The 24,854-nt window shown below is 47.9% G+C and overlaps 13 protein-coding genes across 13 annotated transcripts; 6 read left to right on the plus strand and 7 right to left on the minus strand.

Moving 5' to 3' along the window:
• On the minus strand, nt 1-1,057 carry BX661DRAFT_177910 (phosphatidylserine decarboxylase-domain-containing protein; the record flags this gene model as incomplete). The annotated part of the gene is made up of 1 exon (XM_051534763.1): nt 1-1,057. A coding segment is annotated over one exon (1,057 nt), but the record flags the coding sequence as incomplete, so codon positions are not given.
• Nucleotides 1,058-1,175: 118 nt separating this feature from the next.
• On the minus strand, nt 1,176-1,732 carry BX661DRAFT_177913 (uncharacterized protein). Its single transcript, XM_051534764.1, has one exon. It carries the CDS (start codon nt 1,637-1,639, stop codon nt 1,187-1,189), a length of 453 nt encoding a protein of 150 aa, XP_051393591.1. The 5' UTR covers nt 1,640-1,732; the 3' UTR covers nt 1,176-1,186.
• A 148-nt stretch (nt 1,733-1,880) lies between these two features.
• Nucleotides 1,881-4,522, plus strand: BX661DRAFT_169075 (MIF4G like-domain-containing protein; the record flags this gene model as incomplete). Its single annotated transcript, XM_051533491.1, has 2 exons — nt 1,881-1,890; nt 2,022-4,522. The coding sequence occupies 2 exons, from the start codon at nt 1,881-1,883 to the stop codon at nt 4,520-4,522; spliced, it is 2,511 nt and encodes an 836-aa protein (XP_051393592.1).
• Nucleotides 4,523-5,840: 1,318 nt separating this feature from the next.
• On the plus strand, nt 5,841-7,610 carry BX661DRAFT_169076 (rab-GTPase-TBC domain-containing protein; the record flags this gene model as incomplete). The annotated part of the gene is made up of 2 exons (XM_051533492.1): nt 5,841-6,392; nt 6,951-7,610. 2 exons carry the CDS (start codon nt 5,841-5,843, stop codon nt 7,608-7,610), a joined length of 1,212 nt encoding a protein of 403 aa, XP_051393593.1.
• Nucleotides 7,611-7,775: 165 nt separating this feature from the next.
• Nucleotides 7,776-9,411, plus strand: BX661DRAFT_177917 (tryptophan synthase beta subunit-like PLP-dependent enzyme). Its single transcript, XM_051534765.1, has one exon. The coding sequence runs from the start codon at nt 7,871-7,873 to the stop codon at nt 9,389-9,391; it is 1,521 nt and encodes a 506-aa protein (XP_051393594.1). The 5' UTR covers nt 7,776-7,870; the 3' UTR covers nt 9,392-9,411.
• BX661DRAFT_177918 (uncharacterized protein) lies at nt 9,412-9,941 on the minus strand. The gene is made up of 2 exons (XM_051534766.1): nt 9,780-9,941; nt 9,412-9,648 (listed from the first exon to the last, which is right to left on the minus strand). The coding sequence occupies exons 1-2, from the start codon at nt 9,851-9,853 to the stop codon at nt 9,504-9,506; spliced, it is 219 nt and encodes a 72-aa protein (XP_051393595.1). The 5' UTR covers nt 9,854-9,941; the 3' UTR covers nt 9,412-9,503.
• Nucleotides 9,942-10,152: 211 nt separating this feature from the next.
• BX661DRAFT_177920 (carbon-nitrogen hydrolase) lies at nt 10,153-11,394 on the plus strand. The gene has a single exon (XM_051534767.1). The coding sequence runs from the start codon at nt 10,203-10,205 to the stop codon at nt 11,049-11,051; it is 849 nt and encodes a 282-aa protein (XP_051393596.1). The 5' UTR covers nt 10,153-10,202; the 3' UTR covers nt 11,052-11,394.
• On the plus strand, nt 11,248-12,536 carry BX661DRAFT_177924 (uncharacterized protein). Its single transcript, XM_051534768.1, has one exon. It carries the CDS (start codon nt 11,640-11,642, stop codon nt 12,471-12,473), a length of 834 nt encoding a protein of 277 aa, XP_051393597.1. The 5' UTR covers nt 11,248-11,639; the 3' UTR covers nt 12,474-12,536.
• Nucleotides 12,537-12,808: 272 nt separating this feature from the next.
• On the plus strand, nt 12,809-13,654 carry BX661DRAFT_177927 (uncharacterized protein). Its single transcript, XM_051534769.1, has 2 exons — nt 12,809-13,192; nt 13,316-13,654. The coding sequence occupies exons 1-2, from the start codon at nt 13,048-13,050 to the stop codon at nt 13,588-13,590; spliced, it is 420 nt and encodes a 139-aa protein (XP_051393598.1). The 5' UTR covers nt 12,809-13,047; the 3' UTR covers nt 13,591-13,654.
• A 1,039-nt stretch (nt 13,655-14,693) lies between these two features.
• On the minus strand, nt 14,694-16,615 carry BX661DRAFT_177929 (glycoside hydrolase superfamily). Its single transcript, XM_051534770.1, has one exon. The coding sequence runs from the start codon at nt 16,464-16,466 to the stop codon at nt 14,748-14,750; it is 1,719 nt and encodes a 572-aa protein (XP_051393599.1). The 5' UTR covers nt 16,467-16,615; the 3' UTR covers nt 14,694-14,747.
• Nucleotides 16,616-17,625: 1,010 nt separating this feature from the next.
• On the minus strand, nt 17,626-20,283 carry BX661DRAFT_177931 (RNA ligase-domain-containing protein). The gene has a single exon (XM_051534771.1). The coding sequence runs from the start codon at nt 20,198-20,200 to the stop codon at nt 17,690-17,692; it is 2,511 nt and encodes an 836-aa protein (XP_051393600.1). The 5' UTR covers nt 20,201-20,283; the 3' UTR covers nt 17,626-17,689.
• Nucleotides 20,284-20,554: 271 nt separating this feature from the next.
• Nucleotides 20,555-21,777, minus strand: BX661DRAFT_71308 (uncharacterized protein). Its single transcript, XM_051539439.1, has one exon. The coding sequence runs from the start codon at nt 21,395-21,397 to the stop codon at nt 20,690-20,692; it is 708 nt and encodes a 235-aa protein (XP_051393601.1). The 5' UTR covers nt 21,398-21,777; the 3' UTR covers nt 20,555-20,689.
• A 974-nt stretch (nt 21,778-22,751) lies between these two features.
• BX661DRAFT_203564 (RNA ligase-domain-containing protein) lies at nt 22,752-24,690 on the minus strand. The gene is made up of 2 exons (XM_051538533.1): nt 23,561-24,690; nt 22,752-23,536 (listed from the first exon to the last, which is right to left on the minus strand). Exons 1-2 carry the CDS (start codon nt 24,605-24,607, stop codon nt 22,817-22,819), a joined length of 1,767 nt encoding a protein of 588 aa, XP_051393602.1. The 5' UTR covers nt 24,608-24,690; the 3' UTR covers nt 22,752-22,816.
• Between the last annotated feature and the right edge of the window lie 164 nt (nt 24,691-24,854).

Below are 24,854 nucleotides of genomic sequence, written 5' to 3' on the forward strand. Positions count from 1 at the left end.
TCGTCCTGGCAATATACGGCGACACAGAGTATAGCTCGCCGGCAAAGTGGCGACGCGCCTCGACAATCCAGTTTGCGGGCGAGTGGAAACGGTGATAGTCGCCGGGCGCCAGATAAATGACGCAAAAGTACAGCCTCTCGTGATCACGCAGGGTGGCTCCAAGTGACTGCGAGGCAGGCGCCAGGGCGTCTGTGCTGCCAATCATAGAGTCCAGTGTGTAGGGAATGCTGTTGACCACGGCAAACTCGTCGTCAGTCGCGGCATTGTGCGAGTTGGAGAGCGAGGCATCAACCAATGTGGAATTGGCAATCTGGCCCCGTTCCTGGGCGGCAGCCACGGCGGGCTCGTCGGCTTTTCCGAAAAAGGCATCCAAACTGTACGTCAACCCCTTGACTTGTTCGACCTCGCGCTGCTCGACAACGCCAAAGTGCAGAACCTTGCCGTCCGATGGCGAAACTACAGCCACTTCGCTGCGTACATCGACGGGACGAGTGCCATCGCGCAGCTCGCGGTAGAAGAAGGTGGACAAGTTTGGGTAGTGCGAGAGATCAGGGTCCTTCATCTCATCCAAATTGCAGCCAAAGGCCCACGCGTAGACGTGAAGCAGCGGTTTGCGCAGGGCACAAGGGATTTCGATTTCGTTGAACGAGCCAAAAAGCCGCGACATGGCCTTAAGGGGGAGCGCTGAAAGAACGTGTAGCTGCCATGGGCCGGGGACGGCTACTCCCTGGATTGTCCGAGCCTGCTGACTGGCCTTATCGGACTCTATGTGGTAGAGCCTCTGGAGGCCGATGTAGGCGATGCCGGCGCCCACGGGGATCCAGTACCATCCATGCGCCGATGTTTTCTTTTCATCTGGCTTTTGGTCGCCTCCGTTGCTTTGAGGGCCGCTGTTACTGCTGTATTGGCTGCGCTGCTGGAAGGTGACTGCTAGGCTCTTATTTGCGGTCCAGTGCTTTTGATAAGCAAGCCTTGACAGAGGACGCGATATTGCGGGTGTCCGAGCACCAGCTGTTGTGGTGGCGGCAAGAATGCAGCGACTAAATGCCAAGCTCATTTTCCAATTATAATTTTTTTCTTGCGTGAAGAGTATAAGCAAATAAATAAGGGTAAATTGAAGAAAAAGTGGGATTTTGTCATAAAACAAATGCAAAGATAAAAAAGTAACACAAAAGTGACCCAACTCCTAAGCCAAAAAATTTTCACCCCGCGCAACAAAAAAAAGAAGGACCGCGGCTGCTGACTCTCTGAACAAAATCGAACTGCAAAGCCCAAGGGTTGGTTTTTTTACTGGTTCTTCTTCTGCTTCATCGTCGGCATGTTCTTGGGTGTTTGGATAGATGCCATCCACGAGATGCCCACGGATATCAAAACGACAAAAATGAGACCGACAAAAAGGCCCGAGACGAGGCCCGGTGTGACCCAGTCGGTGAAAATGGTGTCCTCGTCGAACGGATTCAGGGTCGGGGTGGTTGTAGTGGTTGTGGTGGCTGACAAGCTCAGCAAAGTAGATGTGGTCGACATTTGGATGGAGCGTATGAGTATAATTGATTCGTTTTGGATTTTGACACACGAAAAGTAAAAAATAATACAAGTGTGATAAGAACAAAAATAACAATACAATGGCTGACGTTGCCATTAATGCAAAAACTTTTCTTCTTCATTTTCGGGTGCAGAAAATCTATAGGCAATTTTTAATTTTGATCGTTTTCTTCCATTTTTTTGTTTTATTTTTTTCCTTTCTCTCTCTCTCTTTTTTTTTTGGCACGCGTAACTTTTTTATTTTCTTGTTTCTGCTGTTTATTCATACTTGCCCGACCCTTTCCCTTTTTCACACCTTTTTATTTATTACAACAACAAAAAACTAAAAGACAAACAATATGGACTTTTGTAAGTAGCAACTGCAACTGCATTTGCAAGACAACGAACGGTCTCGGGCCAAAAGTTTGAGCAAATACTTTACCATTTATGAATTGTGACTAATAATTTGTAACATATATTTTTATCCTCCTTTTCTTTAGCTGGAAGACTTGGTGGTCGTCGTGGGGGCGGCAGTGGAGGCGGCGGTGGCGGACGCAGAGACGTTGACGAATTTGGACGCGAGCGCCGTGATCGGCCGCACAACCGCAAGCCATACGAGCGTCCCGGCCGAGGCGGTGGGCGCGGTGGCGGCCACGGGATGGGTCGCGGCGGCATGGCAAGCGGACATGTCGGAGGCCATCTGGACGAGGCCAAGGACATCGAGTCCCGGCTGTCCTCCCTGATCATCAAGGTCGGCGATAAAAACACGCCCACGCTGCAGAACAACTTGGATGCCTTGAGCGTAGTCCTCGAGAAGGACTTTACAAAGCACGAAATCACCGTGCTCCGGACCTTCCGGCAGTGCGTACTGGAGCTTCCTTGGAAGGTCACCGTGTACTCGACGCTGGCAGGCCTGCTCAACGTGAAGAACAGCGAGACGGGTGAGAAGGTCATTACTTTGATGCACGCTGTGCTGCGCGAGTCTCTTGAGAAGGGCAGGTGGGGATCGGTCAAGGTTCTCATGCGGTTCTTTGCACTCCTGGTCGGCACCAACACGATCTCGGCACATACGTTTTTGGCAATGATCCAGGTGCTTCTGGGCCCCGTCGTCGACGCCGCTTCGCCCGTGACGGCCAGCGGAAACTGCTACGTGTTTATTGTCATGTCGACCCTGCTCTGGGCCGGGCGCTCGCTCAAGGAGTACGCGCCTGCCGAGCTGGACCAGGTCCTGACCATCGTCAGCAACTACGTTGAGCGCCATTCCCAGGCCAACGAGGGCGTCACCATCACGACGGTATTCCACGACGCGCCACCCAAGGGCAGCAACGTCCTGGCATATCTCTTGGACATACTGCGCACTGTGGCCGCAAATGAATGGAAGATCGACGCCATTTCGGCACCACACGAGATGTTTGCCGCCGAGTTTGCGCAGGCCAAGAAGCACGAGCTGCCGCTGCTCGAGCTACCCTCGAGTCTCGCGCCTGGCGCCTTCTACACGCCATCAGAGTTTCTGCAGCTCGTGCCGAGCCCCGCGGAGCACGCCGTGCGCAAGTACATTATGCAGGACTTTATTGCCGACACTTTGACGCAGCTCGAGGGCAACCGCAAGGACTGCGCCAAGCATCTGATGCTGATCCATGGCCTGTGCGGCGAGGACGTTTGCAGTGTGATGACGACGGCGCAGCACCCCGAGGATGTCGACCCTGAGGGCACGCTTGTCTTCGAGTACATGGTGGCTGAGGTGCTTTTTAGCTTCCTCATGCAGCTCCCCGAGGGCCTGTACCGCGAAATGTACTATACGTCGCTGGCCATTGAGCTGCGCAAGGCTGAGCCGCAGATCCTGGCCACGGTCTTTGAGACCATGGTAGAGAACATTATTGCCAGGGTCCAGGTCATTGATGTCGAGTGCATCAACCGCCTTTCGAACTGGCTTGCCGTGTACATCAGTAACTTTGGCTTCCAGTGGGACTGGAGCAAGTGGGAGGGCGCCGTGGAGGAGCCGGCCGAGTCCCCCCGCCGGTGCTTTGTTCAGGAGACGCTGCTCAAGCTCATGCGGCTGTCCTACCTGGATCGCATCAAGGCCATGCTGCCCGATAGCTGCGCCTCCCTGATCCCCGACAAGGCACCCTCACATAACTTCAAGTTCACAGTGCAGGCCATGGACGAGCGCACGCGCGACGTGTCGGTGGCTATAGGCCGGTGCCTGAAGAACAAGGGCTCGGTGGACCAGGCCCTGGAACTCCTGCAGCAGCATTACTCGCAGTGGACCGATATTGACGACAACGAGAGACAGGTTTTGGCGCGCGAAATGCTCGTCGAACACGTGCTTTTGCTGGGCAGCAAGACGTTCAGTCATATGCTTAATGCTATTGAAAAGTTCATGCCTGCTTTGCAAAAGTTTGGCGAGTTTGCCGAGGCCAAGCTGGCTATCGCCAAGGTGACGGAGGACTTTTGGTTGCGCAATCCGCAGTTCTTTGCTATCACCATTGACAAGCTGGTCAATTACCGTGTTATCGACCCAGCCACGGTGGTCGAGCTCATCTTTGATGACTCGCATGTCGGTCAGTGGAGCCACTTCCACTACTGGGAGATCCTGCGCAACACGGTCAACAAGGTCAATATGCGCGTTGTGCAGCTCCAGGGACGTGTGGAGGCAGCCATTACGGCGGCCAATTCAATGAGCGATGATCCTGCTGAGGATGGAGCGGATAAGGCTGAGAGCGTTGAGAGTGTCGAGGCCACGTTGGCACAGATGTTGCAGGAACAGAGGGAGGTGGTTGTTGCCACGACTAGGCATTTTGTTCGTCTGCTTAGCAGCCACCAGGGCACCAAGGGTGATCTTGATCGGGCGTGGTTGATGGGACGGTTCAAGGAGTTTTTGCGCACGTATCGGGTCCAGATCATGGGCAATTTGGACACGCTGGAGAGCTTGGTTTTCAACGAGGCGAGTACCGAGGATACACGCTTGGTGTTTGCTAGTATGCGCAGCCTGTCTGCTTAAAGTTTTTTTTTGTTGGGATAATGATAATTTACTTTTGGGTTTTTATTGTGTGCTATTAGTGAATTAAATAAATTAACTTTTTGATTGCACAGGGTAAAGTTATCAACTTTTGAACTTTTTTGATGTTTAATTTATTCAGACAACATGAATAGAACGAAAAAAAAAGTCTAAACAATCAGTAAAGTATTTTTGTTTTTTCGAGGGGGCTAAAACTTTTCGAAGGTTTGTGTGCCAACTTTATGCTTTTCTGTCGTTGCTGGCTGCCTGTATTGATTGATAAAATTGGGAATAGAGGTACCAAAATTGCTTATTTATATACATTATATATTTATGAATGGTGTTATCATAAAGTGAGGGTCCTGTATGTCGTGCTCTATAAAAATGTGGGTCTAAATCGATATATTCAAGTCTTAAAAATTACTTAACTGAAAAAGGGGGCAGCGCTGTAAACATCATGGTGTTCCTTGATGTCAGCCAGCAATAACAGAAATGTGTATAGTGGCCATGAGGGCAATCTTGATTCTTGAAAAGGGAAGATAGTGGCTTGAAATGTGTGTTGGGCACCACAAAGTGAGTTTGGGGGTGCAATCAACCAACAGCATTATTATTACTCCCAAAAGTAAATATTTGGTATACCAAACATTTACTTTTTTAAACTAAATTTGGAATAAGCAGGTGATACATGCTATGCAATGAAAAGTTGCCAGCAAATAATTTGTGGTTGGGCCTATCTTTAGTATTATCGAATTTATTTGCACCAATCTGTGGATGTATATATTACAAGTTGTAAATAATAGAAAAAGGAGGATTATTTCCCCCACAATAACATGGGACGGAGTACTCCACCTCGTCTATTTTATATGTTCTCCTACGTGGTTAAAACAAAAACAAAAAAGCATTGATTCCTTCGTCGTTAATACTTAATTAAACCCTGGGTGTAATATGTATGTGGGTGGAATAGCACAATTGTATTTTGCACTCGAGGGCATTTATCATGTGGTTTTCAAATAGTGTAATTGGACGCACAAAAAAAGGGGGTGTGGACTGAGCAAAAAAAGCTTTTGCATGCACTTTTCACACTGAAGCGCAGTAGATTGAAACTGTGAAGAAAAAAAAAGAAAGAAAAAAAAAGTTGAATTTAAAGTGCAAAAAAAAGTAATTGATTTTAGAGTGCTTGTCACTATAAATTTTTTATTTCTTTGCGCGAATTTCAATGCATGCATATTCCGATTCAGTTTTGGGCGAGTTTCGACGAGATGCGGGCCAGGATTTTACCACACGCACAGGTAGTCGGCGCAGCACAGTGCGCCGGCCCACAATGCGCCGTAGAGCAGCCAACATCCGGGCAACTACACACCGCGACACACCCGCGGCATTCCCCTCGCTAAGCAGTGGCCATGGGTTTAGCGCGCCGCATTGGGGCGAGTGGACAGAATGGACAGAGCCAATTTCCGCAGGCCAAAACAGACGCAGTGCAAGCTGCTACGAGCCGCGCGGGTTCGGCAAACGGCGCTCCCACTACTTTGACGCCGACGCCGACGTTGACTTTGGCTTTGGCGTCGATGGGGCGCACCAGGGTGTGGGCCGGACACTGTCGATGGGCGAGATCCACGCGCTGACGGCTTCCGAGCCTCCGATGCACTGCAACATGGCCAGGCTGACGCCCGCGGGCAATGCTGCTGCTGCCGCCACCGCTGCGGTGCCGCCGCGGCAGTTTCTGCGGCAGCTGGGAGTTGGCGGCGCGGAGTCTCCCGCGGACTGCGCTGTGCCGCACAGTGACGATGGATGCGGCGAGCACCACGTGCCGGAAGGCCCGCAGCACAGCGGCTCTTTGCTGATGCCCGCCGAGGCGGCCGTGGCGACATTCCAGGTGCGTGATTTTGGCAGTGCAGCTTTGGCGCCCACGGCGCGCGTGTCCGCGGTGCTTGGGCGGCGGATTAGGGACGCTCGGCATCCGCTGCTGGCGGTGCGCGCAGTCAGGGCGCTGCCTGCGTTTCTCCTGCCCAGCCTCACCGGCTTTGCAAACACATCTCCGGCGTGCGCGTGCCTGGACCACGCCCAAGTGGCCGGAGCTATGACGCCGCCCCCATTGGCCATGCGGCCGGCATCGGCGGAAAGCCGCAGCACGTGGGGCGTTGAGATACACGCTGGTGAGCGCTCGCCGCCGATGCGCAGCGCGCCGGCGGCGGCGGCGTCGGCCGCACACGGGATGCTCTGCCGCTTGGCGTGCGCTGCTGGGCCGGATGCCGGGGGGGAGGATGGCCGGTGGCGAGGCAGGGTGGGTGGTGCGGCGCAGGCGCGGCGGACGCGCGAGTTGGCGCGCCGAGGCGTGCCCGACGGTCTGCGGCGGCGCGTGTGGGTGGAGTGCGCGCGGGCCGGGCGCGGCATCGGAACCAGCGGGGCGGCCGGAACCAATGAGACCGGCGAGCCCAGCGGGGCCGCCAAAGCCGGCGAGCCCAGCGAGGCCGTCAAAGCTAGCGAGGCCAGAGAGGCCATCGACCTGGACGTGCGGCGCAGCAGCGCGGAGCTGGAGGCGCCGCTGCGCCACGTGCTGTACGGCTACGTCGCGGGCAACCCGCACGTGGGCTACTGCCAGGGCATGGACCGCGTTGCGCGCGGGCTGCTGCAGGCCGGGCTGCCTGCGGCCGAGGCGCTCGAGGCGTTCCGGTACCTTGTCGACAGCGTGCTGCCGCCGGGGCTTTTTGCTGCGCCGCTGGTGCGCGTGCAGGAGGACCAGCGCGCGCTCGAGTGGCTGGTGGCCAGGCGGCTGCCGCGCGTGCACAGGCATCTGGCGCGCGTGGCCGGCGGGCCCGTGCACCTGGGCGCGTTCACGGTGGCGTGGATGATGACGCTGCTGGTCGATGTTCTGCCCCAGCCCGCGTGGCTGCGCGTGTGGGACTGCCTGTTCGTCGGCGACGGCGGGTACGGCGTGGTGGTGCGCGCGTGCCTGGCGGTGGTCGAGGCGCTGCAGCCGCAGCTTGTGGAGTGCGCGCATGCCGTGGACGCCTGTGTGCGGCTGCAGGGCGCCCGCGAGTGGATGGAGGGCGCTGATCCCGAGGCCTTTTTCGCTTGCTTGGCCCGGAAATAGTGCGCTTTTTCTTTCTTTTTGCTTGTGATTCATCTGTATTTTCGGTAGTACCAAATAGCCGCATGCAGCGCACGCACTGGCTGAAACAAACGGCCCGCCTGCGTTGCACAGCAATAAAAGGCTGGCGGCTCCCCCTGCCCCCCCTTCCTGCTCCCCCTTCCACCCCCTTTCTCTTTGTTTTCCAATAAAGACAAACAACGCCAGCCAGGCTTTTTCTTATCACCCCCCGTCCAATTCCCCCTCCCCCCCCCCAAATAAATATGAAGTATCGTTCTACGCGCGGACAGGTCTCTGGCCAAAGCTTCGAGACCGTCGTCCTTGAAGGCCTGGCCTCTGACGGCGGGCTTTTCATCCCCGAGCACCTGCCGCAGCTGCCGTCCGACTGGCAGACATCCTGGGCGACGCTGCCGTTTGCGTCGCTCGCAGCCGAGATAATCTCGCTCTTCGTCGGCGACGACCTGGCGCCCGCCGAGGTGGCCGACCTGACGGCCAGGTCCTACGCAACCTTCCACCACGCCGACGTCACGCCCCTCGTCCAGCTCCCCTCCGTACACATCCTGGAGCTCTTCCACGGGCCGACCTTTGCGTTCAAAGACGTCGCGCTGCAGTTCCTCGGCAACCTCTTCGAGTTCTTCCTCGAGCGCAGAAACCGCCAGGAGACAGCCGGCCGCGTGCACCGTATTACCGTCGTGGGCGCCACAAGCGGGGACACCGGCAGCGCGGCGATCTACGGCTTGCGTGGGAAGAAGAACGTTGAGGTGTTTATCTTGCATCCGCACGGCCGCGTGTCGCCGATCCAGGAGGCGCAAATGACCACCGTGCTGGACGCCAACGTGCACAATGTCAGCATCGAGGGCACGTTTGATGACTGCCAGGACATCGTTAAGCAGTTGTTTGGTCGCGAGGAATTCCGCCGGGAGCATTCGCTTGGTGCCATCAACTCGATCAACTGGGCGCGGATCCTCGCCCAGATCACCTACTATTTCTACGCGTACTTTGCGTTGGTGCGCGAGCAAGGCGCAGAGGCGAAGCCGGTGTTTGTTGTGCCGTCGGGGAATTTCGGCGATATCCTGGCGGGCTTTTATGCGCGGTCCCTGGGGCTGCCCGTGGCTAGGCTGGTGATCGCGACGAATGCTAACGATATTCTGGACCGCTTCTTGCATTCGGGCATCTACGAGAAGAACGCGGAGGCTGGGGTGCTGGCTACGCCGTCGCCGGCAATGGACATTCTGGTGTCGTCCAACTTTGAGCGCTTCCTGTGGTACCTCGCCCATGATAGCGAGGCCCAGGAGGAGGAGTCTGATGGAAAGAAGAGGGAGGACGAGGCTGGGGAGATTATCCGCCGTTGGATGGACCAGCTCAAGGCCACGGGGTCGTTCAAGGTCACCCAGAAGTCGCTCGACGCTGCCCGCCGCACTTTCTGGTCCGGCCGGTGTAGCGACAAGGACACGTACCAGACAATTGCCCGGTATTACGCGGCCACTCCCTCGTATGTCCTGGATCCGCATACCGCCGTCGGCGTGCATGTTGCCGAGACATTGCGCCCGAAGATCGAGGAGCTTGGCGCCCAGAACCATGTCATTTGCCTGTCTACTGCTCACCCGGCAAAGTTCTCCGAGGCTGTGCTGAAGGCTGTGGATGAAAATGGCGGTGTGCTGGATTTCCAGGCTATTCTGCCAGAGCAGTTTGTTGGACTTTTGGATTTGCCCAGGAGATGTCTGACCTGCGATAACTCGGCAGATGCTGTGGCCCAGCTTGTTGCACAACACACAAGCAAGTAAAAAAAATAAATTAATGGGGTTTTTTTTTTATATTTCGTTAAAAATGAAAAACTTTAATTTTTTATTTAGAAGCAAAATATATGAAGTTATTTTTAATCTCTTCCTTTTTTATTTACTTCTTTCCCTCCTCGACCTTCCAGTACCAGCCGAGGAAAGGTGTCTTCTGCAGAATGCTCTCCTTAATGATAGGCACCTGAGAGAACAAGAAAATACCGGCAACACCGGCGAAGGCTCCCCAACGAGCACTTGTACCAACCCTATAACAAAAAAAACCCCTTTTTTTAGTCCCTTTTGTTGAATCAATTTCTTGTTGGAATTTAATTTACACGTATTCCCTCACATTCGTGTGTAAAATAGTTTTATTTCTTAAGGGAACCCTCTAACTTACCAGCGCAGAGCAGACTCGGCAGAGTAACCGCTGACGTTGGCGCGGAACTTGGGGCTGACAGGAGGATAAGCCATTGTTAAACTATAAAAAAAAAATATATATATATATATAAAGACGATTTGATTGATTGATTGATTGGGAAGGAAAAAATATATAAATTTGAATCGAAGTGAAAAAGGAAAAAAAAAATACAAGCACTCGGGTTTTTTTTATCTTTGTGATTGAAATTGCCACTTTTCACTTGAGCCAAAAAAAGATATAGATAACAAAGCACGTGATTGCACTTTTTTTCTTCTGGTTTGCTCTTTTCTCGTCGCATTGTGTCGTCACTGCTAAATCAATATTTCTTTTGTTTCGTTTGTTCTTCAAATAACAAAATCCCTTTTCCATTATTATTATTATTATTATTATTATTTCTTTAAAATGAGCTCTTTCAAAATTGCACTCATTCAACTCGCAGCCGGTGCCCAAAAGGCCGCCAATCTAACCAAGGCGCGCACCAAAGTTCTCGAAGCCGCTCGCAACGGTGCCAACCTCATAGTCCTCCCAGAGTGTTTCAATTCACCCTACGGTACTCAGCATTTCGCAAACTACGCCGAAGAATTTCACACCACAGTAGCGGGTGGAAGTAGTGAAAGCACCCAGGCATTATCTAAAATGGCACAAGACGCTCAAGTTTATCTTATCGGAGGGTCTATTCCTGAGAGATCTCGGGAGGGCGCACTCTTCAATACATGTACCGTGTGGGATCCCCAAGGTACCCTAGTGGCTGTGCATCGTAAGATACATTTGTTTGATGTGGATTTTCCGGGTAAAATGGTATTCAAGGAGAGTTCGGTGCTGGAGGCTGGGCGGGATATGACGGAGTTTGCGACGCCCTGGGGGAAGGTCGGATTGGGGATTTGCTACGATATGCGGTTTCCTGAACTCGCCATGGTGGCGGCGCGCCGGGGCTGCATTGCTATGGTGTACCCTGGGGCATTCAACACTACCACTGGTCCTTTGCATTGGGAGTTGTTGGTGAGGGCAAGGGCGGTGGATAATCAGATTTTTGTCGCTGCTTGTTCCCCTGCGAGGGATCCGGAGGCCGGATACCAGGCTTGGGGTCATTCAATGGTTGTTGATCCGTATGCTAGGATTATTGCAACTATGGAGGAGGGCGAGGGTATGGTTTATGCGGATGTCGATTTGAAACTTATCGAGGAGGTACGCAAGGCTGTACCTGTATATGAGCAGAGACGGTTCGATGTTTATCTAGATGTTGCTCGGTAATATGCCCCCCCCTGCTTATTTTGGTGGGTTTTTTTTATTTACTGCTTGTTAATTTGTTAATCAAATTTTTTGGGCATTTTTTTGTTTTAGCGTTATTTAACGCGTCTATGACACTACTACATTATTATTTTTTTTTTACGTGTTTGTATCAGAGTATGTGTGCGTATTTGTTTTGTTTTCTTGCGCAGCCAACTTTGGCATTCTCATCAGTTGTAATTTAATAGCCAAGGGTGCGTTTCACACTTTTTCTCTTGTTCTAATTTTTTATTTTTATTTTTATTATTATTTATTATTATTTGGTATTTAATACATAAAAAAGCAAGATATTTTTGTCAGTCAATCGCAATGAGTATGTTTCACTTGATATATTCCAAATTACTTCGTGTTTTTGTTTTTGTTTTTGTTGTTCATCCACCCCCCCTTCTCTGCATTTGAAACTCCAAATGGCGAATTCCACAACCCTCAATCAACTAAATCACCCTTGGCTTTTTTAATTTATTTGCTTTGTTTTGCTTAGGCTACGGAGGATTTAACCAATACAACAGCGGCAGCGGAGCCAACGACTACAGCTACGGCGGTGGCAGCAATATGGATGCCAAGCCATCATTCACACCCAACCAATCCGGCGGCTGGATGAACAGTACCAGCGGCGGTGGCGACGACGACAACAAAACCCGCGGCGGATACAAAAACCAAACTCTCCGCCCAGTAACCATCAAGCAACTCACCGACGTGACGCCCGTCAAGGACGATTCCCCAATCATGATTGACAACGAGGAGATCAAGCAAGTAACGTTTATCGGCGTCGTGCGTAGTTTCAGCCGCCAGCAGGTTAATCTGAATTACTCGGTAGAGGATGGAACGGGGAAGATTGATGTGAGGGTTTGGTCTAATGAGGATGAACCGGAGGATATTGACCCTGGGGTGATGGAGGGCAGGTATGTGCGGGTATATGGGGATTTGAAGTTCTTTAATGGAAAGAGGCATGTTTCGGCGCATAAGGTTCGGCCGGTTGTTGATCATAATGAGATTGCGTATCATGGAATGGAGGCCATATACGTTCATCTGACGAAGACTAGGGGAGTGGCTCCGGGCCTCCAAAAGAACTCTGGTGCTGCTGGTGCTGGTGCTGGTGCTGCTGGAATAACAGCTCAGTCGGCGTATGCTCCGGCTGGTGGAAACGCTTTTGGACAGATTGGTGGCGGTGTTTCTGGAGTCACTCCAGCACAGGCGGCTGTTTTGGAGGCTATAAAGATCACACCCTGTGGACATGAGGGTATGTCTGTTATTGCTATTAACAACCTGCTGGCTAACAGGTTTTCACCAGACCAGATCCAGTCCGCTATGCAGTGGCTCATTGGCGAGGGTCATCTCTACAACACCATTGACGATAACCATGTTCAGACGACCAACATGATGTAGTGTTTCCGTTTTCCATTTCAGTTTTATTGTTTTTGGTTCAAAAATTATCTTGCTCATAAAGAATATGAAATTTTTTGTGAAAATATATATGAGGTCTCGACAACCTTCATCTTGTTCAAAAATTTTTTTACAGTGTCTAATAATACAGCTACATGTGGCGTGTACAAGAGTATTAAATTAAGACAAGGCTTGGCTTTTTTTTATTATCTTTTAATTTTTTTAATTTTTTTTTGGTGGCTCGAATTTCAATAAAATCACATGGTTATTATTTTTGCATTAACAATTGGCCTGACAAGAATCAGAATTTTTGATAGAAACGAAAATCCCTTTTTTTCTCTTATTTTTTCCCCCACCAAAGCAACTTGTAGCTAACTAAACAAAAAATCAAGCACAAAAAAAACAAAAACACTTTTTTCTTGCTATTTTTTGGCTTTTCTCATTTCTTGAAATCTACAATTTGTTTAAAATCAGACAACTTCCCTTTTCTTTTTCTCTTTTTCTACACTTTTTTATTTATCCTTTTTTCTAATTTCTCGTAATTGCACACAAATCTCATATTTTATCATTCTTAAAGATGCCCTTAATGACTTTTAAGACACCCGAGCGCGTCAGCTGGAACGACGACGCGTCAGGACATACCTTTTTTATCGTTGTAAAGTCCGACACAACAAGCAAGTGGAGAGCAAACCCAAAGATGCCCTTGGACGAGGTTGTTTACTGTAAGTGTAGCTTGCTTGAGAAGAAGAATAAAAAAAGCATTATTTTTTTGTAACTACACCACTAATTAATTTTCTTTTTCTTTTCAAAATTCACATTTACTTTTTTCTTTCTCTTTTGTATAGCCAACGACATTCTATGCTTCAAAGGACCCTCGGCCGGTATCAGTCTCGCACCATCGAGTGGTTTACTCCAGACGGCGTTCAAAACAACAGATAAAGCGACTATCATTAAGAGTATACTTTCGGTCGGTACCATTGCCATGAGTGAGTTTGAGCTGGACGTGGATTCGCAGACCACTAATGCTATTAATGCCGCGTCATCTGTCGCTAATGTCGCTTCGGGAGCTGCTACTAATGCGCTGGAGGGCATGAAAGGGTATCTTTCGTCATTTTGGTGATATATCTTTCTTTTTTATTGTTGGTTTGTGTATTCGTTGATAAAATAATTAGTCATTTAGTGAATGATGTCAAAGTAAAAATCAAGGGAGATGAGTTGGGGGGAGCCTTGCATTGATATACGTATAAAACAGGGACAGTGCAATGTCGTGATTCTATTAATAAGGAAACCACCTAAAGTATGTAAATGTTTTTAGTGTGTATATAAATTTTATTATACACACTGTTTTCAACGCATCGTTCATGGAATTGCTCTAGAATATACATATTGATTTTATGTCTTCCATTTAGCACGTTCTATTACACCAAAAATGATATTGGATATTGTTAATTGATTGCGTTTCCGTCAAAGAAGCAGCATGGATATTTTAATTGGTTTATTAATACGAGTGTTAAAATAAACTAGAGTTCTCAATGAAGATGGTACACGACTTGAACCGAGCAAGTGAAAAATAGTTAATGCAGGCCTCCTTCTCTAGATCCGTGGCAATACGGGCGCTATTTTTAAATTATTCAGTGGGATATATGTTAATAACATCAGTTCTGCCATTATCGGTTATACAATCTACATAAATATTGCTGTTGAACATTTTTATTGCATGGGAAATATTATGTTGATTGAAGTCAAAGAAGGACTTGTTTAGAAGAGGAAAAAAGTTACAAAGTGTTTTGGAAACGTTTGTAAAACTTGGCTAGTAGATTGAATGTGTAATGTGTAATGTGCAATTCTTTTTTCTTACTGAGGTGGCAATTTTGCTTTTTATATCCCTGTCGACCGATTTTTTTGGGGTTGTAATAATAAGAAGCAGCCAGACATTTATACATAATGAAAATGTACTAATAAAAAATTAAGCTATTTTTGGTCAAATTTCATGTCAAAAAATGTTTTTTTTTACTGACCAGCAGATGCATATAAGAAGCGGCAAGCTTAACATTTTTTAATTGTTTTTGGACGCTGCTGATCCTAAATTAATTACATTTATATATAGGCAGGGGTGCCTCCATAAAATTGAGGGTGTTCTTTTTTGTTTGACACTTTTTTTTCGTCATTTTGCTTGTCACATTTTAGTTATCACGTACCACTTGTTAATTTTGTAATAAATAAGTCAATTATAGCATCCCAAATTATACATAAATAAGAAAGTGACAAGACATCAAATTAAGCAGTGAGGAATAGTGCTGAACTTGTGTTAGGAAGCACATAGTCGCCGGTGAACGTTCCCGTAATCTTGAAAAACGCCGCCATGTTCTTATTGCTCTCCCGAGAGACATCCGACCTAATAGTCACAGAGCTCCCACTGGCACTAACTGACCCACGGCTGGTCGTCTCAACAGTCTGCCCGCTGGGAAGATTAAAGGATATAAGCCAATTCCCGCTGAATGCGTCCTGATTAGACTGGATCTTGATAACTGTCGAAAACTTGTTGCCCGCAATCTCACCAGCTACAAACTCGACGCGAGCAGCCACGTTGCTCTTAGCCTTGACGGGCTTGGGAAGAAGATTGGGCTTAGTAATCAGGGACGCGGCTACAAAATCCTGGCGCTTGCCGAGGCTGGATTTCCCGCTGACAGCGCAACCGTCTGTCGGACGGCCGTTGGACCAGTCACAGGTCGCTGTGGACCCGTTGAGGTAGCAGTAGGTTCCAGAGGCGCAGGGAGATACTTGCCAGGATCCATTATCACAGACTGCAAATTTCTGACCACTGCATCCCTGTTGGCTAGTTGTGCACTTGCCGCCGCTGACCGGGCAAGTTGATGGCAATGGTGTGCTTGATGACTGGGTTGTAGTTGTGGTCGTAGTTGTAGTCAATGTGGTTTTGCCAGTATCTGTAGTTTTGGTAGTCTTTGTTGTTTTCGAGCTAGTAGAGCTAGTAGAGGTCTTTGTTGTCTTTGTGGTGTACATAGCTGATGTTGAGCTGTTATTACTACCAGAGTTGCCGCACGTTCCGCTAGCATTCAACATTGCACGAATGGAGCTGGCAAGGCCGCTGGTGCGAGATTGACTAACATCCCAGGTCATAATGCCTCCCAGACTGGAATACTTTGTGCGCACATCGTTGTATATAGTAGATAGAGCAGATCCAGAAACATATCCAGAAGAAGCAGCTGTTGGTGAACCTGGAGCGCCAATGTAAATCTTAACATCCTTGTTGACAGATTTATTATTTGCCCAGGTATCCCAATCAGCATAGTTGAACCAACCAGGATAAGAAGTAAGACCACAATAGTTGTTGTAAAACTGCACAAACACCATGTCAAACCACGCAGAGTTTAATGTTGATCCCAGGTACGCGTCAGGGAATGGGCACTGAGGGGCAGCTGCAATGTAATATTGTCTGCTTGGGTCGGTCGCATAGTGGGAGCGCAGTTGGTTGATAAAGGCTGTATATCCAATGGTACTGCCACCCTCGATATCCAGGTCGACACCGTCCAGAACGGCATCGTCAAAGGGGCGCCTGTCAGCAGTTCCTTTAAAGAACATGCCCCACACCGTGTCTGCAAAGTCTTTAGCTTGAGCATCGCTGGAAAATCCGTAGGATCCTGATGCACCACCCATGCTGAGAATAACAATTTTGCCCTTGGACTGGCAATACTTGATGTCCTCGGCAATCTGAGGACAATGGAGGAGTGAGCTCCCAGGGAAAGTTGACTCGCAGGCATTGGCAAAGTTGAGCATTACGTTGGGGAATCCATTCATAAATGCTAGGACGATGATATCCTCGGTGGTGTCCTTGCAGTAGTTTCCAAGAGTCTGCTGGTTGCCGGCGGAGTTCTGGCCATAGTATGAGACGTAATTGGAATTGCAGCCTGGGTTGAAGGCGACGGCGGTTCCGGCGGAGACAAACAAGGCAGCGAGTAGCCACGACAGAACCTTCATTGCTCGAACAATTAGATGACAGCAGCTGAGCTGGTAAAACAAAAATAAAGATTAATGATGGATTGATGCTATCGGTAATGACGTACTTGATAAGTTTGAAAATAGACTAAATGTAGAGCCGGCACAATATCAAGTTGTTTGTAGTGCTGTGTTGTTTTTAATAACAAAAATAAAACCAAATATTTTCTGGGATATTTTCACCTCCTTTTATAAAGTTTCATTTTAGTTTTTCTGACAACACACAAGCAAAAAAAACAAATTGCACATGTAATGTAATGTAATTCTCGGAGCATTTTTTCTTTACTTTCCTTCAGTTCATACTGCGCAGTCGTAACCTATCGCACAAGTTAGTTTAGTGGGATTTGATTCATTGCCATTCAAAATTAATTAAACAAGCTAATAGCAGCTGAGTTGCCACGTGGACTGGTTTTGTCTTGGGCATTGCCAGAAAATTGGTGGGGATAGAGAGGCTGACATATAAATCGGAAGGAAAAATATATCATGTCGCATTTGCTCATGACCCATGCTAGGTAAAAAAATTAACATTTGCTCTAGTCAGTCTTTTTTCTTCTGATACAAGAATATTAAAAATTCGGAACTTATGCTTGCTGGTGTCCATAGACATGTATTTTCTTTTAGATTTATTGCACTTGCACATGTGATGTGCCCTATTGATTATTCGGTCGCAATGCATAAAAAATAATTTTTGTATTATTATGGTGAAATTTGTAATAAATAAATCTGTACCATTCAAGCACCTTTGTTCAGTCAATCATTTAGACAAATCTGCGTATAGATGAAATGAAATTTTCTTTATTACAAGATGCAAACATTCTTACGTTGTGCATAGTGGCTGGTTACTGAATATTGAAAATATCCTTGAATATAGAATCCGCTCATTAAGAGCAAATCTGTTGGCATTTTGAAAAATAAAATTCCATACTTCCAAATAACGCGCGGTGCTTTTAAGTTTCCAAACAGAAAATTGGCATCGCATATATCTTTCGTCACGCAAAAAATACACAGAATGCACTAACATGTGCACTGCTTTTAATTTTACAATAGCACCAAGGGCGGCTTGCATGGATAACTCTGTGATATTGGACAATTACTGGTCACCCATCATCACAAATGACTTTGCACATTATCAAGACAAAACATCTTTTAATTATGTATTGTAAAATAAAATAAAAAACACCCGGCTATCCACCCATTAATTAATTTTAATTGACAAACTTGTGCAGCACTGCATTGAATGCTGTCTTGACGGGAATTACCGCCCATCCCTGTGGGCGCGTTATCGGCTCATCAGCATTGTCGGGGCCAAACACCTCCTGCAGCACTTTGTTTGCCATGACCGGCTTTGTTTTTCCATCCCTGCACAGGGTGACATGAGGGATCAGATTCGTCACCGCCAACCTTCCGTTATCACCCGCAATCAGACATTCGGGCAACCCGGTGGTATCCAGGACCTTGATCGATGAGACACGTAGTGCCATTATTCTGCCATCACATACGACATAGTCGACCTTGCAAGATACGGGCAAGTCATGGGCCAGTTTCTCGTCCTTGAAGAGACTAACGTACCCATCGTAAATGGCCTTCTTGCGCTCATCTTTGACCGACGCAACGTGGGCTACAGTGATGTGGTGCTTGTGATTACCGCCGAGATCATTGGCAACCATGTCGCGACAAAGCGCCCAGTCGTCGCCCGAGTTTCTGGCCAGTTGGTCCTTGAACCATTTGATGGCATTCAGATGGGTAGGGACAAGACCAATAAACGCAGGGAGCTTCGGCTGCCTCTCTTTAGTTTTATCGGCAGCCACCTTGTTCCGATTTTTGTCCTTTCTCTGGTTGGTTGCGAGCTGGATCTGCTGGGGTCTTTCGCGAGCCACCGGCACATACTCGAGGGCGCTCTCCAACGCCTCCTTGATATCGCTATCCGAAGGCCGCTTGAACAAATCAGAAAACATCCTACACAGGGCATCGATGGTCACTCGCAAGTTTTTCATCGCGTCCGCCAAAGGGTCCAGCTCAATGACGTCCTGTATGAGACAATCCGCCTCAGAGTCCGTGTCCAGCGGCACCATGCTATGTACAAATCCATCCATCACCTTGCGGAAACTAGGGACCTTTTCCGGCGTCAGTGCCTGATGTTTTTCAGCACGGTTTACGACCCGCCCAATTGTCTTCTTCAAGATAACCGCTTTTGACGCGTTTTCGTGCGACCAGTACAACGCTACCACCCGGCACCCAGGCCAATTGTTGCGCACAGCGGTGGTCAGGGACTCGCGCAGCATCGGTATGTGGTTGTTGCGATCGGCAATCACAACGCTGTGTGTGTCAAGCTCGCCCAACACAGCGGCGTTGAATGCAAGGGAGGGCTTCTTCTTGGTCCGTACGTCGTCGCTCTGAATATGGCCACACCCAAATAATTTTGAAAGAGCCAGTGAGAGTGTGGTCTTGCCGCAGCCGATGGTGGCAACGGGCATCAGCAGGACCTTCATAAACTCGGGCTCCTCCAGAACCTCTGCCGGACTGCGACCATCCAGGGACTGGTGATACTCGAGAAACTTTTTTCGCGCACCAATAATCCCCTTTGATTTGAAATTCTCAAAGGCCTCCGGATCCTTCTTGATCTGCGTCTTGACCCAGGCCACGTAATGCATGGTCAGATCATACTTGGACTTCCACGGCTTGCCAGCCAATATTCTTCCTGTCACTTCGCGCCACTCGCGGAACATCAGATAGGGCTCGTCGTACTTGATCTTGAACATAAAGGGGCTTGTGTCATTGTTAGTACGGCAACGGACCACGAAGCCTTCGATTGCACGACCGTCAAGCATCTGGTCCTTGCGCACCTTGTTGGCAAAGTCGCGCCCCTCTGCAACCGATTCAAACACAAAGTAGTCTGTCCGACGGAACCCGTACTCCTCCGTCACTTTTGCGACCTCTGAGCTGGGCCATGTCTCTAACTCAACAGAATTCCGGTTAATGCCATGCAGATAAAGGCCGCGCATACGCTCAGGATACTCCAATATGTGCTCCTCGAACTCGTCATCGCAGAGCTCGAATACGGCGGTAGCATTGTTCTCGTGCAAAAAGGCAGCAAATTCCTCGCGCGTTTTGCCGGCCTCCTTCAAATGCTTGTCCACCCAAGCAGAGCCCGTTTTCGAATGCGGCACATCAATTGAATGTTTGCTGGTCACCAGTAGATCCTTGCCGTCGTTAATACCGGAGGCCAGAATCAGACACCCATTCTCTTTGACTGTCAGCTCGTAGGGGCCCCGTGTGTTCTCCTCGATCCACTCCCAACAAGTGTGAGGAACCTCGCCGACGTTGAAAAACTTGTTGTAGCCGCGAGCCAAAATGGTCGGCTCAGCGGAACCCTCATCGAAGGGGCTAGTGAAGAAGCCGCGGGCCTGAGTGGGCAGCGGGCATGGGTCCTTTTTGTAGAGGAACTCTGTGCATTTCCAGCTCGTCACATTCAACTGGTCCTGGAAGTTGTGTGTGGTCTGTCGGACGATGCGCTTGGACGACGGTGAGATAGTAGAGAGCTCCTGCATTTTGGTAAGCAGCTGGCGGACAGACTGCTTCTCTTCTCCAGTGAGAGGGCCGAATATGGTGTTACTGTTGGTGAGCATTTTTGTGCTGTATATTCGAGTAAAAAGAAGTTTGATATTCCAAAAATAAATAGAAGAATAAAGAGGCCACAAAACCTTGCGAATTTGCATAATGAAAAGAAAAGTTGAATTGTGGGGGTTTTAAATTGAATTTTTTCTTTTAAGGGCGTGTTTGATTTTTTCTTGGCGACCGCAGCATCCGTGGTCTATAAAAAGAAAAAGAAAAAGAAATATTTCGTTACAAATTTGCGGCCATTACGGCCACCGCAGCATCTACAGTGTTCAAATGAGCTGGGTCTGCATTTTATAAAGAAGCTCGTGCTAATTTTTAAGCAAAAGATTAATAAACTGATTTTAGTATCTGCAGCCAAGATCCATGCATTGACTCGCCTATTGAGAGAAAAATACAATATCATTTGGTTTCCATCCTTTTACAAAGTTTGTTTTACTCTGTTTATGGCAGTCTAAATTACATTGATAGAGAAGAGTATTTATTAAATTGCAGATGGCAAATGTAGCCAGCCGAATAAGAAAAAGCCACTCAACCTAAGCGCTTTAACGAGCAACATTGAAACATGTATATATGTGCAGCACTGCAAACTACTTTAAAAATTGCCTAAGAATATTACCATTTGAAAGCTTTGGGATTCCCTGAACTTCCTTGCACTCGATATCGAATTCCACGCGAGTCTGGATCCAATGATTAATGCCTTTAGGAGATACAATGCCTGGCGCCAGCACAACAAACAGCAGCACTTGTGCTGCGTCCCTTGGGCCAACTCCAATAGCAGCACAGTCCTTGGCCGCAGGATGCCCTGAAGCCATGTTCTCAATATCCGCCAATGCAATTGGGCCATTCTTGGTATGCACAACATCAACTAGCATGCCACGAACAGATACAATTCCATTAGCTGCCACCTGAGCGTAGTCGCCCGTGTGATATAATCCATTTACAAATGGCGACCTCATACCCTTACCAACATACCCAGCCATGACATGGGGTCCCGAGATATAAATATCCTCATATCTATCAGTCTCATTGCCATGCTCGTCAATTACCATGGCTGAGGAGTTGGGATACAAAACACCAGGCAAGCCAAGCAGTACTTCTTGGCCTGCACATGCGGTTATCAATAAAGTTGTTTCGGTTGAGCCATACGCAATTATCACAGCTGTACCGCCAAAGTATGCTGTGTACTCTTTTAGCTTAGTGGGTGGAATGGATGTCCCCCCACATAATATTGCTTTAACAGAGCCAATGTTAAACTTGCGCTCAGGATTAGAAGCAACAGTGACCATACATACCATCTTTAAGCATGCTCAAATTACTAACAAGGCCGTAAATTGTGCCAGGAGTTACACACAGTCTGCTGATTCCAAATCTCTCAATGGCAGCGAGATACAACGCGGGCTCGAACTTGACAAGCTGCACCATGCACATAGCAGAAAATAATGGATGATAACGCATTGCAAATAGCCCAAAAACATGACATGGCGATAGCGCCGATAGTGATTGTATCAAGCAGTGTGGTTGTTTACTGGGTTCTGGGGTTGTTGTAGCATGGTAAAGATATGATGTGTAGCTTTCAAACATAACTTGCTTTGCAATAACATTGCGGTGTGTCGGCATTACACCCTTGCGTTTTCCAGTTGTTCCTGGTGTGTAGACTATAAGCGCCACCTTGCGGGCCAGCTTTTGCTCAGTTATTGAAAAATCAGCGGCTCTGCAGACAAATCCACATGCTCGGTAATAATATCAGCAAGCGAAGTGCACCCTGGAATGTCTCCCTGAGTAATGAAAATGCGATATTTGTCAATTGACACACCAGACACCTCAAAGGCAGATGACAGAGTGGGAAGAAGCTCGGCAGTCACAAATGCCGCACTGGCATTTAAATTAACAAGGTGGCTACCCAGAGAATTGGCATCCAAAGTTGGATCCAATGGTGCAAACGTGCCATTGGCCATCAGCGTGCCGTAGTGAATGACGCCCATACATATGTCCGTATGCGAAAACACAATTGCCAGACCGTCAATCTCAACATCAGGGTTCTGGTCATTTCTCTGTTCGTAATTAAACCCCTGTGCTTCAGGCCATGTGCAATGGTCGTTGACATCTGCTTGATATCGGCAAAATTGTAGGATTTGCCGGTGCTGGCGTCAGTGAGCAGCAGATAATCCATGCTTTCCTTCTTGCTGAGCCTCGCTTGAGTCAGCCCAAAGAAGAACAATACAACATCTTGTGCTGGTGTGATTACATCGGATAGTGGTGAGCGAATTGGAATTGTTTAAATTATAATGTAAAGTATTGAAAAAAAATATGCCAAGCTATTGCTTGAATTTTTGCTTTTTTTTTGAGTGGGGCAAATTACTTAGAATTTATAAATATATATATATATTTAGTTTGCAATTTTATTATTTGTTTGTTTTATATTTCATATTCTGTGTGACTCGCGTAATTAAATAAATTAATCACCTGAATAAATGGGGAGAATGGCTTATTTGGGCATAATATCATTTCAATGCTAATTTATATATATCCCTTTATATGTTCCTAGGAGAAACAATGAAATTTTTGTTCGGCTCATCTCATGAAATGCAAGTGTCACAAGATAATTTCAAAAGCAGCTGCTGCAAAAAAAACAAATATTAAATAATTTGGCTGGCATTGTATCTTTCAACATATTTATTTGCAAAAAAAAATTAAGCTCGTACAACAATAAACCTCTACTGGTGCATATTGTGCGGAATTGGTACATACCCCAGCGCACTCTGCAATACTGCTTCTATTTCGCTGTCCAGAGGCCGCTTGAACACATCAGGGTAAAGCAAGCATAGCGCATCAATAGTAGTCTTCAAGTTCTTCATTGCATCGGTTAAGGGATCCAGTTCAATGACATTTTGCACAAGGCACTTTGCTTCAGAGTCCATATCCAGCGGCCCCATGCTATCAATAAATCCACTCATAATTTTACGGAAATCAGGCACTTTTTCCGGGGTCAACACTTGATGCCTATCTCCACGACTAATGACTCGCTCCACTGTTGTTTGCAAAATAGTATCTTTGGCTGCGTTCTCGTGCGACCAGTACAGTGCAACCACCTGGCATGCGGGCAATTCCTTGCGCACACCAGTGATTAGATTCTCACGCAGTCTCCCCGTATGATTGTTGCGATCAGCAATTACCACATTGTGGGAGGCAAACTCCTTGACTATGGCAGAATTAAATGCATTCGAGCGCTTTTTAGTTTTCAGCACATTGTCACTCTGAATATGGCCACACCCAAATAATTTTGAAAGAGCCAGTGAGAGTGTGGTCTTGCCGCAACCGATGGTGGCGACGGGAATTAGCAAAACCAAGTTGGATTCTGGCTCGCCCAGAACCTCTGCCGGACTGCGGCCATCCAGGGACTGGTGATACTCGAGAAACTTTTTGCGCGCACCAATGGTGCCTTTTACACCCATATTAATAAACGCCGCCGGATCCTTCTTGATCCGCATTTTGACCCAGGCCACGTAATGCATGGTCAGGTCATACTTTGACCACACTGGCTTTCCAGCCAATATTCTTCCTGTCACTTCGCGCCACTCGCGGAACATCAGATAGGGCTGTTCGTACTTGATTTTGAACATAAAGGGGCTTGTGCCATTGTTAGTGCGGCAACGAACTACAAAGCCTTCGATTGCACGACTGTCGAGCATTTGGTCCTTGCGCACCTGGTCGGCGAGCTCACGACCCTCTACAATCGAGTCAAATACAAAATAATTGATATGATGGAATCCAAAATCAGCTGCAACTTTTGCAACTTTGGAGCTGGGCAAGGTATCCAGTTCAACAGCATTCCGGTTGATGCCGTGTAGATACAGGCCGCGCATACGCTCGGGATACTCCAATATGTGCTCCTCGAACTCGTCGTCACAAAGCTCAAACACAGCGGTAGCTGTGTTCTCGTGCAAAAAAGCGGCAAATTCTTTGCGCGTTTTGCCGGCCTCCTTCAGATGCTTGTCCATCCAAATATAGGCGGTCTCTGAATGTGCCAAATTCATTGCGTTTTTGCTTGTCACCAGTAGGTCCTTGCCGTCGTTAACACCAGAAGCCAAAATCAGGGACCCGTCCTCTTTGACTGTCATTTCATAGGGCCCCTGTGTGTTTTCTTCAATCCACTCCCAGCAGGTCCACGGAACTTCATTGATATTGAAGAACTTATTGTAGCCGCGAGCCAAAATGGTCGGCTCAGCAGAACCCTCCTCAAAGGGGCTAGTGAAGAGGCCCCGGGCCTGGGTAGGCAGAGGGCATGGCACTTCCTTGTACAGATGGTCCAATGCTTTCCAGCTCGTCACATTCAGCTGGTCCTGGAAGTTGTGCGTGGTCTGACGAATTGCTCGTCCAAATGAAGGCAATACAGTGGAGAACTCTTGCATTTTAGTAAGCAGCTGACAAACAGACTGGTTCTCTTCTCCGGTGAGAGGACTGAATAATGCGTTATTTTCGTTAGTTTGCATGGGTAGTAATTTCATTGTATAAATAATTATTTATTGTGAAAATAAAAGTAGAGGTTAATATATTTTTTATTTCTTATAGTTGTGGCCATGGGATTCAGACTAAAAGCAAGGGTCCTTTTTTACATTTACATTTTTTTCTTTTGGCGTTTCCTTTTTATATTTGACTGTGGTATATGTTGGTTTGATTTGAAAATGATCAACATTAATTTAATTCGATGACGTTTTGCGGATATTTTGTCATCAAAAAAATTAGAATGCACTT

Source organism: Kickxella alabastrina, assembly GCF_025024165.1.
Source record: "Kickxella alabastrina strain RSA 675 chromosome Unknown BX661scaffold_4, whole genome shotgun sequence".
NCBI classification, from domain to species: domain Eukaryota; kingdom Fungi; phylum Kickxellomycota; class Kickxellomycetes; order Kickxellales; family Kickxellaceae; genus Kickxella; species Kickxella alabastrina.

Excerpts from the sequence above, each read along its gene's own strand:
- BX661DRAFT_177913 (XM_051534764.1), bottom strand. The coding sequence starts at position 1,639 with ATGGCAACGTCAGCCATTGTATTGTTATTTTTGTTCTTATCACACTTG.
- BX661DRAFT_177917 (XM_051534765.1), top strand. The coding sequence starts at position 7,871 with ATGAAGTATCGTTCTACGCGCGGACAGGTCTCTGGCCAAAGCTTCGAG.
- BX661DRAFT_177918 (XM_051534766.1), bottom strand. The coding sequence starts at position 9,853 with ATGGCTTATCCTCCTGTCAGCCCCAAGTTCCGCGCCAACGTCAGCGGT. Across the intron at positions 9,649-9,779 it reads GCCGAGTCTGCTCTGCGCTG|GGTTGGTACAAGTGCTCGTT; the intron begins GTAAGTTAGAGG and ends TTTTTGTTATAG.
- BX661DRAFT_177920 (XM_051534767.1), top strand. The coding sequence starts at position 10,203 with ATGAGCTCTTTCAAAATTGCACTCATTCAACTCGCAGCCGGTGCCCAA.
- BX661DRAFT_177924 (XM_051534768.1), top strand. The coding sequence starts at position 11,640 with ATGGATGCCAAGCCATCATTCACACCCAACCAATCCGGCGGCTGGATG.
- BX661DRAFT_177927 (XM_051534769.1), top strand. The coding sequence starts at position 13,048 with ATGCCCTTAATGACTTTTAAGACACCCGAGCGCGTCAGCTGGAACGAC. Across the intron at positions 13,193-13,315 it reads CTTGGACGAGGTTGTTTACT|CCAACGACATTCTATGCTTC; the intron begins GTAAGTGTAGCT and ends TCTTTTGTATAG.
- BX661DRAFT_177929 (XM_051534770.1), bottom strand. The coding sequence starts at position 16,466 with ATGAAGGTTCTGTCGTGGCTACTCGCTGCCTTGTTTGTCTCCGCCGGA.
- BX661DRAFT_177931 (XM_051534771.1), bottom strand. The coding sequence starts at position 20,200 with ATGCAAATTCGCAAGGTTTTGTGGCCTCTTTATTCTTCTATTTATTTT.
- BX661DRAFT_71308 (XM_051539439.1), bottom strand. The coding sequence starts at position 21,397 with ATGGTATGTATGGTCACTGTTGCTTCTAATCCTGAGCGCAAGTTTAAC.
- BX661DRAFT_203564 (XM_051538533.1), bottom strand. The coding sequence starts at position 24,607 with ATGAAATTACTACCCATGCAAACTAACGAAAATAACGCATTATTCAGT. Across the intron at positions 23,537-23,560 it reads AGAAGGATCCGGCGGCGTTT|ATTGGTGCGCGCAAAAAGTT; the intron begins ATTAATATGGGT and ends GTAAAAGGCACC.